Source organism: Bombus terrestris, chromosome 1 (genome assembly GCF_910591885.1).
Source record: "Bombus terrestris chromosome 1, iyBomTerr1.2, whole genome shotgun sequence".
Classification (NCBI taxonomy): Eukaryota; Metazoa; Arthropoda; class Insecta; order Hymenoptera; family Apidae; genus Bombus; species Bombus terrestris.
The window spans coordinates 7,116,805-7,133,235 of record NC_063269.1 but is presented as its reverse complement, the minus strand read 5'-3'; the positions used below and the strand labels follow the sequence as shown (position 1 = coordinate 7,133,235).

The 16,431-nt window shown below is 34.6% G+C and overlaps 2 protein-coding genes across 5 annotated transcripts in view; both read left to right on the top strand.

Annotated features, from left to right (window-relative positions):
• The window catches only part of LOC100646769, a 292,006-nt gene that overhangs the window by 234,546 nt on the left and 41,029 nt on the right, over positions 1–16,431 (top strand). The window lies entirely within an intron of this gene.
• LOC110119437 (lipase member H) lies at positions 8,804–11,813 on the top strand. Its single transcript, XM_020863909.2, has one exon. It carries the CDS (start codon positions 9,387–9,389, stop codon positions 10,434–10,436), a length of 1,050 nt encoding a protein of 349 aa, XP_020719568.1. The 5' UTR covers positions 8,804–9,386; the 3' UTR covers positions 10,437–11,813.

Here is a 16,431-nt window from a genome sequence, read left to right as displayed (position 1 = left end):
CGGAGGTTTATAGGGAGAGACGGATGGGATGGAATTGTTTAGTTCAAGTTGTTTTCATTGGATAGTCCGATAGATACGGATTGAACAGGCCTTTTCAATATATTTTATTCGTTGTATTTGTTTTATCATTCGTAAGATATCGAGAATGAAATTTTAATGGCAGTGGTATCGGCATTTGATAGAAATCGATACTTCGATATCTGCGACTTATCCCTGTTGACTTCATTTTCTGATTAACTAAGTTTGTAGGATGGAGATATATTTACTTGAGATTTGCTATATTTTCGATATTTCAATAAGAAACGTACAAATAATGTTACGTATAAAACTAAGGAATAATTTGTAAGTTATTTCTAAAAAAGAAATTATTTTATAATTAATTTCTAGATTGGAGCTAGGTATTGTACCAATATCAATTACGTCTAATTCTAACGTTAATTACATTTTAAAAGGATCGAATCATTCGGGAGCACTGTTCGTTAATTTCATTCGATTGTAGCGTTCTCTTTTGTAGTGTTCAGCCGTACAAGCAAATCGACCCGGTAATGGCCGGGTTACTGGGTCGTGTTCTTGTTTGTTTATCAGCCGTATCTTGGCCGCTCGAAATCTCGTGGATTCGAGCTCAGTAGAATTTACAGAGTCGCTGGCTGCTGTGCCGCTTTCAGCTTAACCTAAATTTTTCGTCGCTGTTGAAAAAGCTTGCTATCGCTACTATCAATGATATTGTTTATGGAAACGGAACGAAGAATTAAGAGCCGAGACAACATCCGCTCCAAGTAGGTTGACCTTAATACTATCTTTTCGCAGGAAGTTATTTCTCGTAGAAATGTAGATTTTTATGTCGATGCATTTCAGATCTATCAGGATATATATATGTGAAAATAAACAATAATAAAATAGTATAATAAAATACGCGAAACAATGATTTTCATTACGATTAATTGTTACGAATGGCCACAACTTCTTCGGTTACTGATAAACGGTATTATAAAACTAATTTCCTTCATCCGTAATAATAATAATAAATAATCCAAAACAATGTTCATCGTTTATAATGATTACTCATAACGTGAACACTCAAAAATTAATATTTTTTAATTACATCATATTTTTACCAATCTCTTTAACATCGCTGACTTCTACTTAAATAAAAGGTAGCTTTTGATGATTATCTAAATTAAAATGCTAAAAAGTAACTGCTACTTGTAGTCTATGAACTACAAGGAACTTTTACTTTTCCTCCGAACACAAGAAAATATCAACATCCATCGACAGATCACAGTAAAAACGCTTGAAATTTCTCAAAACCAACATCATAGCAGAAAAGCAAAACGATTATCGAATATTACGTCGTGAGGCATTAGCCCGCGATTCACAAAGAGGAAACGAACGTTCGAATGAGAATTTCGTACGTAAAATCACGCGATCGACGGTCAGCCGTGTCTAGACGGATTGCGTGCAAATTATCGGCTGATAATCGCGTCGCATTATGCCTTATTACAAGAGATCGGACACGAGTATGCGACCGCGAGCGCAATTTGTTTGCGGCTGTTTCACGATAACCGGCTGGCCCAACGAGCTTTCATTTATAACAGGCAACCGGTTGTACGGTGGTCCGTGAGGGTACGTTCGCTGTTTGAGGCCGACCAACCAAACGAAACGACCTCGCGCTTTTTCGCGTTCGCCGTCGACCGACGTTGTTTCCGCTGAACGATCGCCTCTACCGTCACAGCGACGTGCGGTCGCGTCCCACCGTATCGCTGAACCGTGAACGCATTTATTCGCCGGATGACGCGCACTTTCCTACCATTTCGTCCCATTTCGTCGAATCTCGCATTCCACCGCCTCGTTTTACCCGGCAAACGTTTGTAAAACGTCATACGAGGCAAGGTAGATATGCTCGTTTTCTAACGGAGATACGAGGAGGGGAGAGGGAAGGAGGTTGTTGCTTGTGGAGAAATTATTATTGCGCGGGTAATAGAGGGCGAAGAGGAGACGTCGGGCTTCTGGAAGCCGAAAAATAGCGAAACTTAGTATTTAGTAGAATAGTGGAATTAGGATAAATAGAGAATTTGATCGCTCAGCGGTATTGTTCGATATAAATTAAATGTAGCTGTATTTGCTAAAGTTAGAAGTTAGATCATAACTAAATACGGTTTTTCTGAGTTTCATACTATCGCAGTTTGAAAAGATTTAAATAGGGAAACTTAATAGAAAAAGATAGCGAATTATAAAAAATAGATGAGAAAATAATATATCTCGTTATATCGTGAAATGTAATAAGAAAAGGTGTCACTGATCGATTGCCAAAAGGTAATTGTTTATTTTTGTCTAAATCTAGCATAGGAAAAATGGATCGTGTAATAAGCTCGTTCGTGTCTTTTTTAAAGGCGCACCTGAGATCGTCGTGTAACGTTTATTTAATCAACGATGTACGTGTTATTTCGTGCCATTTAAGTAATTTATTATCATTAAGCAATTTATCCACTCTGGCTCTTGAAAGTTTTTAAAGAAAATAATTATGCAAATAATTGTTTTCTTCGTACAATATTATATTGTTTTTATCGGTTTATAATTTGTAATTCTTAAATCTTAGGGAAGTGACATTTTGTTTGCCACTCAATTTGATCAACAGTTCGCAACAGATTTGGGACATAGCCAGTGGCGAAATTCTGTGTTTGTTCGTGAAATAGCGTTATTGGTGGACGCATGAGAGCGAAATCCAATTCGTATTTAATTTTATCGCCATACCCAATAACGTGTTATTTGATTACCCTTCGTGTTTAACACGAACTGCTTGCTCGTGCCTGATCACCACATCTGATTCCACTTCGTAGTCATGTAATTCATATAATTTGATCATGTAATTCGATTTGCTCATGAAACCTATAAACTAGTCAAAAAAGCTACACAGAATTTGGACAAGTTTCACCTAAAAACAAAAGAATATTTATGTAAATAAATAGTTGCAGTATTACTAGACTTATGTTAGGCATTATATTCGAAAATATTGACATGTAAAATATTGACAATAAATACATGATATTACTATGCATACAGGTATATTTACATAAATTCAAACAAAATGTTACGAAAAATATGATCTTACTTAATTTTATTTATTTGAACCTGAGAAATAGTACGTAACTGTATTTTATTGAAATATTCGCCACTCTGTCAATTAAACAGTTGTTACATTCTAGGCACATTTTGTGACACCATTTTCATTTTAACAGAATAACCTTTGCAAAGTTCTATTTCGTACACTTTGCTTTTGAAATTTCCTAATGTAGAATTATAAGCAATTAATATGCATTGCACGTAATTTCCAGCAAAGTTGCGAAATCTGATTAGATAGCTTTCGAGCTACACAGAGTGCGGCCGAATATCATGTACATGTTACGAACAAAAATAAGAAGAAAATATAGAATACAGTTTTCTCGTATGATGCTTCGTTCTCCAGAATTTTCAGTTTGGTAATTTTATCAAATATACTTGAGATAATTCTGGACTGAACGACTGATGAGTGAATAATCGACAGGACGTTATTCTACGTGTGGAAATAAGTCGAAAGTGTAGAATAAAATTTGTCTGGAAGATGATTTCTTTAAGAAAAAGAAACTCGAAAATTTACCAAACAGACGAACCTTTTTCACATTTTTTTCTTATTCTTGCATCTAGGATAATCTTCTATTGATCGTTTACTCATCTTCAGACGATTGTTAGGCAAGTTTAAGTGTGCTTGACAAATTTTCAAACTTGATTTTCTAGAAAACTGTATATATGTATATATGTATATGCAGCCTGTATATATGTACGAGCCGGTGAATATAAAACAAGTTATAAAACGTAAAAGTAATGAGAGTCAATGGAAAACGTTCGTGATATCGTTACTGGCCTTCTTTTAATTTTAACCGACTCAGCATCTGAGATATAAAATCGAATAAATACAATAAAAAGTTATGAAAAAGCATCCAAGGATGGTAGTAATTTTTGTAATCAAAAGAATGTTAGAAAGTGCAGGCAAATGATTCCCAAGGCGCAAAATGTCAACATGCGACCGTCAATCCAGGCCAAAAGTAAATTCAGCCCCTGAAAGTTTCTCCATGAACGAAACTCCCTTGCGATGACTAGCAACCACGTTGCCATTGCCTACCGTTGCCACAGCAGCAATCCGCATGGTTGGAAAAATGCGAGGAAGCTGGCTAATAGGCCGGAGGAAGTCGGAAGAAACTGGGAATGAAAGAAGCGTTGCTTGACAAGCAATGCCGGACACTGAGCTCTGGCCTCGTTCCAGCAGAGCATCGACCGTTTGCAACCCTGTTTCTTCGTTCGTTCGAACTGTGTAGACAGGCCAGAGATCTCTTTGTTTTCTTCCTCATTTTAATTTTAAAAACTTCCTTTCTATTACCTTAAGATCTGCCTCCCTTCTTTCCTACTTCTGTCAAGGGATTTGTTGATAAAGCTTCGTTTAACCTTTAAGAAATAACGAGTGCCGGTGATCTTTGGTAAATTAGAGGATTTTCAGCCATTAATTACGTATTCACAATCAACTCTTATTACGTTCTTCTCTTTAGGGAAGAATTACCTTCTTCAACAAAGAATTTTTTTTTTGCTATATAAGTCGTCCTAATTAATAATTAATAATAATAGGTAATAGGTGAACCAAATTTATTAACTGGTTTATTTGTCTCATAAAAACGTAGGAACACGAATCAGCGTTCGAGATACGTACGATGATCGAAGGATTAATTTCTAAAGCTAATATATATTGAAAATTAAACAGCATAATTTTTCTAAAGGGGAAAAGGATTGGTTCGATGAGCTTAAAAAGACGAAGCGCTCGGAAAGATTAAACACTGATTCGCGACAGTTTTTGTATCGTAACAAATCGTCAAATTAAAAAGCTGCCCGACTATCGACGTTTAATTGGAAAAGTAACGCGATATAGATTAATTCGAACACCCCTTTATCTATGGTGATATTATCGAAAATAACGAGGTGGTGGAGTCTGGTCGGTTAATTGGCAATTTAATGTTTTATTTACTTATAACGATGGAGCCTGGCAATGGAGAAATTTTCAACCGAAATTCGTTGATCCTGGTACACTAGTTAGACGTGTTACGTCGGGACGATTTGCACAGAGAGAATTGCGAAATAGAATTCCGGGGTATTCTGGGGAAATCTGCAATTTCCTATTTGTGATGTTTGGCGGAGAGAACGAGATTATGCTTTCCTGTTATGAATTTTGAAACAGCTAAAACGGGTGAGAACGGGTAATGTTACATCGATCTTCGTGCGATATTTTTCACGATATTCGACTTTCAGCCGAATAAAGACATAGAAAGGAATACTTATAATATAACGAAAAACATAATTCTGTTCAGGGAACGTAATAATATTTATTGAAAGGATAATTTTATTTATTTAAAACGTAGAGAATGTCCGAGTAAATAAAATTCAGTTTTATTAACTGAAACAAAAAAATTAATAGGATACATAAATAAAATGTATATTACGCGAATAAAAGATCAGAAATATTATAAATACTATTTAGTATAATAAACAAAGAAAAAGAAAATAGCATAAAGTAAAATTTCATATTTAAAGGGAAGAAAGTGAAAATTTCAGATTTCATTGTATTCGTTTCGATGGAATTGGTACTTTTTAAAATGCGGTAACAAGGGTATTTTTCCAGCGTTCAGTACCTTTCTCCGCATATTTTTAACAAGCTATGTAATTCTTTTTGCGCCGTTTCGGTATTGGGCAAAGCATTATCCCCTCTGTTTCCATGTTATATAAGCGGTTTCTTCTGGAAAATTCAAACAGCCGATAGAAACTGTATTTATTATTCCTCCTTTGAACGGATTTAAATCGCAGAAACTGTTACGTATATTTCAACTATATAATGCACATACACATTTACGAACGACGATCGTATTTTATTATAAAATACATTTCTGAGTTTTCGAAAAATTTCTACTATCTCAATATCATTGGTTGCATTGACGACGATAATTCTTTTATCAGTTTAGAATTCGTCTTAATCTAACTCATAATTCAGAAATTAAAGAATCCAATGATAAGGACTTATCGTCTTTGCGAACACTTCTGCATGGTGTAACGATTGTACACGTCGGTTTTATCATAACGTACATATTAGTTTTTAAAAATCAATTTAATCGCCACAAAATATTCAATCATACGTGAATACATGATACTATTCTAGTAGCACTAGAAGGCATAAGGTCATCGCAAAATCTACAATTTTTCTAGAATTTTGTAATTAAATTACATTTTATAAGAAACGATCAAGCATTCGTATACTTTCGAACTATAGTGTATGCGTGTCTCGTAAAAGGAAAATTCCTCTTTTTTTGACGAACTTGCAAAAAACTTATTGAAGTAACTACTTCAAGAAAAACTCTACATCTTTATTTATGTACATCCGTGATCTGTAGACTGCTATTACGCAGAAATATTCTAAATAAGGTGCGGTATATATTATTGTACATTATGTTTTGGTTTGCAAGGTCTAGAAATAAAGGAACTAATAAACAGATTTCTATTTATGTTCCCTGTAGCCTCTAGCTACAGCTATAAGCTCAACTTTTTTTGGTAATATCCTTTTGCTATAAATAACACTATAACACAATAACACAAAGAGAGTAAGGATCTGAATCAGCATAAACTTATACATCATACTTATACTTATATCTTTAATTACTTCAATATACTTTTCTATTACAAATTCATTCATTCGTTCTTCAATCAGTCAACCTCAAGCTCAACAAAACTAATTACAATAATCACACTTATCTAAGATTTTGACAAATTCTCTACAACCAATCTTTCGCTTCTTTTCCCCTATTAAAATTCCCACGACGTCACATTAAGATCACCGAGACACGGTTTATCACGTACAATTATCCCTTATTATACATCTACATCACGCCATTAGTAAACCCGTTTATTTTCATTTTTATTGCATCTTGATGGATCGAGTAGGGTTGGAAAGCGGACCGTCATTACATCGGCTCGTTTATCACAAAAATTATCCCTCTATCGTTTCCCTCTTGGCATATCGTGATTTCAACCCTTCATTTTTGTCCAAGCAAGCATTTTCTAGCTGTGTTTTCAGTGCTTCAAATTTTGGCATATAGAGTCAGCGGTTACCTTGGCCAGCAATTGGTAAATGACGATAATTGAGCACACAACGCGTAATTGGAACAGACAAAGCCATTTCTCGAAACGAACGTAAAAGTGTTTTTGGCAATTGACATTCAACGTACGTTCTACACTCTACGGGAAAGTATGTTTCTACGAGCCGCATACTAAGCGAGAATTTCACCTTCTAGCGGCGGAAACGCGCGTCCACTTTCACGGCCACATCCGAAACTAATATTCCAGGCATCATTTTTATCGTCATACGTCATTTTCGGCTGTTTTATATTCTAACAATTGTTTGATTTTTAATTAATTATTATTTATAAATCGCGTTTATATAATATTGTATGTTATAACGATTGTGATCTGTAAATAATTAATCTGATCCCTCGAACCAAAAATTCCATCAGAAGGTAACACGTGTTCTCTTTTTTTAACGAGACACTTTCAGCTGTTTTATATTCTAACAACTGTTTGATTTATAATTAATTATTATTTATAAATCGCTTTTATATAATACTGTATGTTATAACGATTGTGATCTGTAAATAATTAATCTGATCTCTCGAACTAAAAATTCCATCAGAAGGTAACACGTGTTCTCTTTTTTTAACGAGACACTTTCAGCTGTTTTATATTCTAACAACTGTTTGATTTGTAATTAATTATTATTTATAAATCACTTTTATATAATATTGTATGTTATAACGATTGTGATCTGTAAATAATTAATCTGATCCCTCGAACCAAAAATTCCATCAGAAGGTAACACGTGTTCTCTTTTTTTAACGAGACACTTTCAGCTGTTTTATATTCTAACAACTGTTTGATTTATAATTAATTATTATTTATAAATCGCTTTTATATAATATTGTATGTTATAACGATTGTGATCTGTAAAATGTGTTCTTTTTTTTAACGAGAATATAAAAACAAAAAGCTAAAATTTTTAAATATCCGGAAACTTAAAATATTTCTTTTGATATTTCAAATGAAACATGAATTGTCGTTGGATATAATGTTCGAGTAACTGACTAAGAAGAACAATTTAACGCGACATACCATGCCAATTAGAGTAATTATAAGTTGATGTATGTATTTGTCGTGTATGTACTGGGAACGAGAGAACATGGTAGGTTCACGTGACGAACTTCAATGACACCGAAGATTGCCCTCAATGGCGCGCAAACTTCCTCTTATGTATTGTGAACAATAATTAACTAGATTTTGTTATCAAGTAGATATGAACGTGAATCCAAGATTGTTTCCTTTCACTGAAAACAATTGCTGCAATCCTATTTGCCTAATTGCTAACAATTATTTCTTCGGTATACACTTCTGAATTTATTACAAAAAATTATTGAAGTAAGAAAGATAATTAAGAAAAAACAAGATAAATGAACAACAAATTATAAGATTACACGCAGTCACGATAATAGATAACATACAATAAAAAATAGGACTACACCTAAATTAGACTAAACAATTTTCTAATCATTCATACAATAAATAAATTCATAAAAAATTACTTCTGATGAAAATCGAAGAAAGTTCGACGAACGATCGTCGAAAGCGTTGTCTGACTCATCGATTCACGGTTTCCATAACAACACTACGTTATCTACGAAATCACACGCGAGTGTCATCATCGATTTCCGTCGGCTGCGCTCCGCTTTCAGTCGCGCGCCTGCGCCAGTCATATCGACAGACTCGCGATTTGTTCACGTCGAATCTTCCGGCGTTGTTCCTACACCGTTACAGATTCCACCTCGTAGACAATAGTCCCATTGAACACTGGGGCGTCGTTCCCCGTTATCGTTCTTTCCGCTGATCAATTTCGCGAATCGGCAGTCAGTGACGCTTCCAAAAAGCGCGAACACTAGCGTAGAGTAATATCGTCGACAGCGTGCTTCAATTCGTCATCGGCTCGACCTTTGTCGAGGCAGTTGCGATCGAGCGGTGGCGGCGCGTCTATCGATCGTCACGTGCATACGTCGTCACAGCCAGTTAATTAGACGGTCTGGCATGCCCCTCTTTAAGGATTCAGAGCTCGTGCGGCCACTGGTACGTGCTGATCGAGCGGAAAGTTTCCCTTGCGACTGGCTGACGCACGAGCCGCTTGCTAGTTTCGTCTCGGCAGTCGAGTGAAACCGGCCCTAACGGCCGTCAGTCTTCAGTCTTGCCGGTGGAGGGCCGCTGGACCAGCCAACAGACTCAACATGGAACACTTAACAACGTGGGAAATGTTTTACGTTTGTGTATTGGCCATCTCTCTGATGGTTCGTCCGTCCACTGGCGCGCAAATGCAGCCGCTCGTCGTCAGCAACTCGTTGGACGAAGGTGTCGCCAAGGACTACTTTATAGGACCGTGTCTGGTGAACACGAATCAAACTTGCCCTGATAAAGAGGTGACGTTCTTCTTATACACGCAAAGAAATCCCGATGTGGGTCAGCAGATCATGGTCGACGAGAAGCGATCGAATTTGAAACGAATCCATTTCGAACCTTCGAACCCTACCAAGATCCTGATACACGGTTATGATTCTGACATGGCACTGTCTTACCTAGTGGACGTGCGAAACGAATATCTGAAAACCTATGATTACAATGTGATAGCCATGGATTGGCATCGCCTAGCTACGGCACCGTGCTATCCCATCGTTGTGCAAAACGTGCCACACGTGGGCGACTGTTTGGCCCAGCTGGTGCAGAGACTGAGGGACGTGGGTGCGGACGATATCCACGTGATCGGCTTCAGCTTGGGTGCACACGTGCCCGCGTTCGCGGCTAGAGCTCTCAGACCGTACAAGATATCAAGAATAACGGGTTTAGATCCTGCCATGCCGTTGTTTGTCACCGTGGAGAATGACTACAAATTAGACCCGTCGGACGCGGTCTTCGTCGATGTCTTTCATACGAACGCGTTCATTCAGGGCAAGGTGGAGATGAGCGGGCACGTAGATTTCTATATGAACGGTGGGATCAACCAGCCGGGTTGTTGGGACAATTGGAAGCCTTTCGAGTGTGATCATCACAGATCCGTGATGTATTTCGCCGAGTCCATCAATTCGGATGTGGGTTTCTGGGGCTGGAAATGCGGAGGATTTTCTTTTTATCTGCTTGGCCTGTGTCCTCCCAGGTACCCGGCCGTTTTGGCTGGCGACAAGGTGGATAAGAAAAGCAGAGGCTTTCATCTGGTGAGAACAAACGGGCACAAACCGTACGCCATGGGAAATTTCAGCGTGAACCGGTTAGATATGTACACGTAAGGTCGACGAAGTGCCGAGCGTTAATGTCGCGAGATACAACTCGTGCGATAAATCGAAGAATGTACGACGTGAGACTTTCGGACGCGATTCTGCTCTCTGATTGCGGAGCATAAAGAGGACACGTGCGTGAGACGAAGCGATTGCTGCTGGAAGCGGGCACCAACGATGTATCCCTCCGGCAAATTGTCACGGTGAGCGTGAGAGTTGACTGAAAAACGTGCTCCGTGTCAAGGTCAGGGTATCTCGAGCACCTGGTGCTCCGCTAATCGATACTGTGTTCGGCGTAGAGAAAGAAATGGGGCTAACCGGCTATAAGCCCGTTTGGTAGTTGATTCGTATCGATGACGCGCGCGAAACGGATAAACAAACTATCGGCTCGGAAGTTTTGATAAAACGAAATCTTCTCTGGGAAGGTTAGACTTGGACATTTCGAAGCATTTCTCGGACAAATTTTTGTGTGAAGCACATTAATATCAAGCATCTTTTTACTTTCGCCAAAGTGATCAGAATCGTGGATTTGAACTTTATATATCGTGGTTAGAAGATATCGGTTCGTTGCATCGGTTTGACAAATAAAAATCAGTGGTTTGGTGGGAATTGTGAACATCGTTGTAAGCGTTTTACGTAACAATGTGCATCGAATGGATCTTTACGAGATATTATCCAACTTATATCTAAATCTTACGTGTAACACGCGCAAAAGTTACAGCTACATTAGTGAGATTTATCGAAGAAACTTGATTTCGAAAATATATATATATATATGTACAAAATATATATTGAATATATGCAAATATAAAAGAATTTAATTTCAGCGAAAACATATGAAACTTACATATGTAAAGGATTATAAATAAACTGAATTTGATTAATATCGTTTGAGATATTGATAAACGAGTTGCACGTAATCTGTTATTTGTTGATAGAGGCGTGGTTATTTAGCGAGATTTTGTATCTATATTTATGGATTGTCGTCGAAATAATGATACAAAAATATTGTTTTGTATAAAATAAGAGAGGCTATTTATTCCTTATATCATTTACTTTGGATTCTCATATTTCAGTCATCTACTGTATTTATCGTACCGAACATTCTTCATTTTCATCCCGTATTATTAATTGCTATCAATTTACTAAAATATTTAAGGCGATTAATAATATACGATTTAACTTTTATATCGTAATACGAATATTTATTTATATGTTGCATTTAACTTAGATCGTAAAATTACGTTACCATCGGAGATATTATTTTTGATACCAGAAAATTCCAAGGTGAAGATTACGTCCGATAGTAATGATATGGCTGTTGCTATAGAAAAATACGTATCTATTAAATGTAACTCACATCGAACATAAAAATTATTTATTTGTTTATCTATTTACTTAATTTTCCTATGATCCTCTAAACTTTTTCAACGTAGTTCCACTATCACCTTTATGAACAATTTTTCAAATTCTGTGAACAAAGCACCTTGGATATAAAATTGAAGTATGGAAATACACGTGTTAATGAAAATTTGTTTATAATTGTTTCGAATTTTTGAAAACAGACAAATATGTATGAGTGGAAAACAACTACGGGCTTTAATAATATTTAAAGCATTTGTAAACGTAATAATACCTTAAGTGTATTGTAAATATATCATATTGTTTGCAATGCCTTCCTATAGTTCTGAATAATATTATAGGAAAAATATAGGTGTAGATTGCATGATTTTATACATTTCAGTACTTTTATATTAACAAGTAAAATTATAATTATTATTCTTCTAGAATATTTCAAATTGATTTCTCAATAAAAAAAAGGCAAATGATAAGAGATTACACAATTAAAAAGTTAATCTTATCAATAACCTGTTTTCATCTTTTCTACGGTAAAGAATCTATCTAGATATAATTATATATCTGTGATCAGATTAATGATTAAATATCTATTTGATTGGGGAATTAGAGCAACATAGATTGCAATCTAATTAATTAGTAGTATTCTATATCGATTGCGATTCTTCATATTGATATTACATTAATTCGAAAGTTCTCAAAAGGAATAGAAATACACCTAAAATGAAAAGATATTACCAAAGCTGCTCGATAATTTAGATAAATAATATTCGTAATAACGTTTAACATGTAATATCTATTTAAATTATGCCTAGCATAATATTATATTAATTTCATCGAAAATAAATGATGAATCAGAATTCAGCCACGTCCGATTTTTCGACAACTCCACTATCAAAAAATTAAAAATTCATTAGAATCAATGCATTTTCAGTAAAGATTCTTCGCTAATGAAATATAAAATCATCGATCCATATCTAAAAAATAATGCAGTGTTCTTGAATTAATAAATTCCTGTATTATAAACATATTTTCTTACCTTCGAAAATTGTCTGGATATTCAAAAACACACTAATCGATAAATGATAAAAAAGTACTGGAAAATAAAATTTCTATATTAGGAATATTCCAATTGTGACAATGCTTTAGTGAAGTCCAATTCCCACGATATACAATTCATTAATAACAAATGACAATTGTTATCTTAGTCGTGTGACAAATTCAGACACGTTCTACTCGGTCATTTATTTCCTATCTACGTAACGTTGTACCGGGTGTCCCTTTGTTTTTTCTGCAAAACGATTCAAAAATATTTTCCTAATAATAAGAATTTTAAAAATGTCATATAAAACAAAAATTGATAAATGCGTTATTAACCAGTTAACTGGATCACTCCTTAACCAGAAACTTTTACTAACATTTTGCTAATTATAAAAATGTATTAATTAATCAGGACACAAGGAAGTCAACTCCAGTTATATTAACTATAATATAATTTATCATTAACACGAATGAATTGGCACGTAAAAGGATAGGGAATCTCCAAATGTAGTATTGTTTTAAAAAAAAAATAATCCACATATTTAACTCGGCTTCCCTCTTTAAATAGTTAAACAATTATTAACAATTCACGAATTGTTGATCATTTTTCCTGCAATGTTTTATAATGTGGCGAATATCGAACGTTCATACGATTCTAAAAATAATTTATTACTTGAACGAAGTCCGGTGCGAAGACCTTACAAGATCTAAAGGACCAGAAGCCGTACTGCATGATCCTGTTAGTTTCTTTAAAGCCGACTTTAAGACAAAACGGTTCGTCATGCTCTATAAGTCGCAGGTGAAACGTTTCAAGAGTCAAAGGCTGTGCGAGAGAGGCTTCGATTAATTTTGTCGCCTACAAAGCGGAGTCAGATTTCCTGAACAACGGCGACTATATTATGTTTATTAATGCCATCTTATATAAGTCAACGATAAGTATAATTTTCACTATCTTAGCTTTGATAAGTTTTATATCGCGTGTTCAACAGCAAATTTATTATTACGATTCAATTAATGAAATTTGCTATTGCATATTAAAATAATTTAAATGAATGAATAAGTTCCAATTTAATCATACTATTTGCTAACGTAGTAATAGTAACAATAGCGATAATTAACATACGTGTAATTTTACAGTAGATTACAAGAATTAATATATTTACCAAGTAAAGAATTAGTATATTTACCAAGGTTCTTAGATCGATTTTAAAATATAAGCATGTCATAAAAGCAAAATCAAATTTTACAGTAATAAACGAAAAGTGTACGGTGTCGAGTTCCAATTATGACTTTCCCTTAAATAATCTAATTGAAAACTTAACAAGTTTTTTCTCTAAAGTAACACAAGCCATTTCATTTGTACAGTGTTAGAACATTCAAATTGAATCATCACCAATTCGAATATTAAACAAACGGAAAGCACGTTTTGGAAGTTGGATTGTATCCAAACAATTCGTTAGTAACTAACGAGGCTCTCGTTAGCCGGTACGTGATGGCAAAGACTATAAGAACCGGCTCGAAAAAAAAAGAGAAAGAATTCAGGACACCGACTAATTCATTAAAAAATCCGATTGTTGCAAATTGAAATTACATAACATAGTTTAAGCAACAGGTAAAGGATTTATTCTAAAACGAAAATAATTTAAAACTAGAAACTCTTTTTCTAAGGAAAATAATCTTAATTAACTTTGAGTAATATTTCAGCAACTAAAATTATAAAGTTTACAAACAAAAATTGTATAAAGTATACAAATTCTAATTATATCTTAAATTAACATTGTAATCTTCTACTTCCCAAATTTTTAACTTTCATTGGTAACTTCTCAAAAAATTTTGTTCCACACGTAAACTGTATACAGTTCGGGAAAATGAGATTAATCGATTAATTGTAGCTTGATAATAATAGTTGTTTAAGAATGAATTATTAAGTAACCTACTTATTAAACGAGCTCAAGAATTAGATCCTGTATCTCTGGTCTATTTACAGTTATTTTTTCAAATTTTATCTTTATTTTCTACAATCGTGACACGTATCTGTATCACGTGTCACACATCTATCTAGAAAATCTAGGTTATTTTCTCTTTTCAATATATCTTTAAATGGAGCAAGATCCATCTACATATTGAAATCTCTCTGAATATTTTCTCTTGTAAAATACGCGATCGTTTCACCGAAAACTTACAGTATAACATTTTATATCACAATGACGACGCACTCTGTAGTTTAAATTTACGTGGAAGATATCAGAGTAGCATTGAAACTAAGAACAACTCGATGCAAGAATAGATTATGTAATCAAAAAGTTCGCGCGCGCACGTAAATAGCTGGTAAAAACGTCAGTTTGTACGTAGAAGGTATTGTAATGTATTCAAATGCATGCAAATGCTGGCTTTGCTTGAAACGTGAATATCACTAAAAGTAGGTATAACAACATAATTACTTAAAGAGTACACACATCGTGATGAAAAGAACTCGTATTAGGTGAAATTTCAGATACTTAAACGTAGTTATTCGCCAAAACGGAGTGTAATCTATGCATTTGGATCTTGCTATTCATCGGAAAAGGTAAATTGTTCATTCAATCTTTAGGTAGTCGATCGGTTCAGGTTTTTTTTTATGAGAAATACAATTTTTCAACAGAAACAAAATTATTAAATCGACATACAATGTGGGCTTTTGTGGATTATCAAGGAAAGTTTTAAAATTTCAGTTGACATTTGTGAGACACCCTGTTTAATTCAGTTACATATAAAATACATAAAAATGAATAAAATAAAATAATACGACAAACGTTCCAATATTTAGTCCCGAGGAATGTGCACATTTTGTATCATTAATGCAACGTTTTTGAATTTGTTTATTTTTTCTACTAACGATCTTGCGACTAGAAATAAGCATGCTTCTGGTTCATTTAAATGAACGAGAAATTATTAGGTCTGGGAAAATGATACAACGTTGTGCGTTGTGTACCACAGCGTAAGCTGCGAATTAAATTTTTTAAAACCACGATACGTTCGCAGATTCGTTTCTGGTATATCTGAAAATATTTGAAACGTTCTTATCAATGTGGCCAAACTACTAGGTTTATGTATGCAAGGTTATTTGTTTATTTCCTTTCCTGCTTATTTCCTTGTTAATTTCTATGAACATATAATTCATTTCTATCAGACAACGATAGATAAAATATCGATAGTGACATATCAAACAAAAAGAAACAAAACTAAAATTGGAAGTTCGTTTCCTCTTTCTTTGCAATAAAATTATTATAAATTGAGGATTATAAATTGAGAATCGTAAAATTTGACAGAGACACGAAAAATCTCGGTATTCAGTGAGATGTACCGCAATCTTCGGCAAATTATGACAGATTTATGAAACGCATAGTTGTCCGATATCCACTAAGATACTCGAAATTCCTAAAATTTTCTTCGATCGATAAACTCGCCCAAGGTATTCGACGAATAACGTTCTTGGATTAAAAGTTGGGTGAATTATTTATATTGTAAGAGGTATATATATATATATATATCTTTCTCTCTTATCTGCGATTTAAAACTTCGTTCGAATGCGCGCGCGATACAAAGACTTAAGAAGCTTAAGAACTTTCTG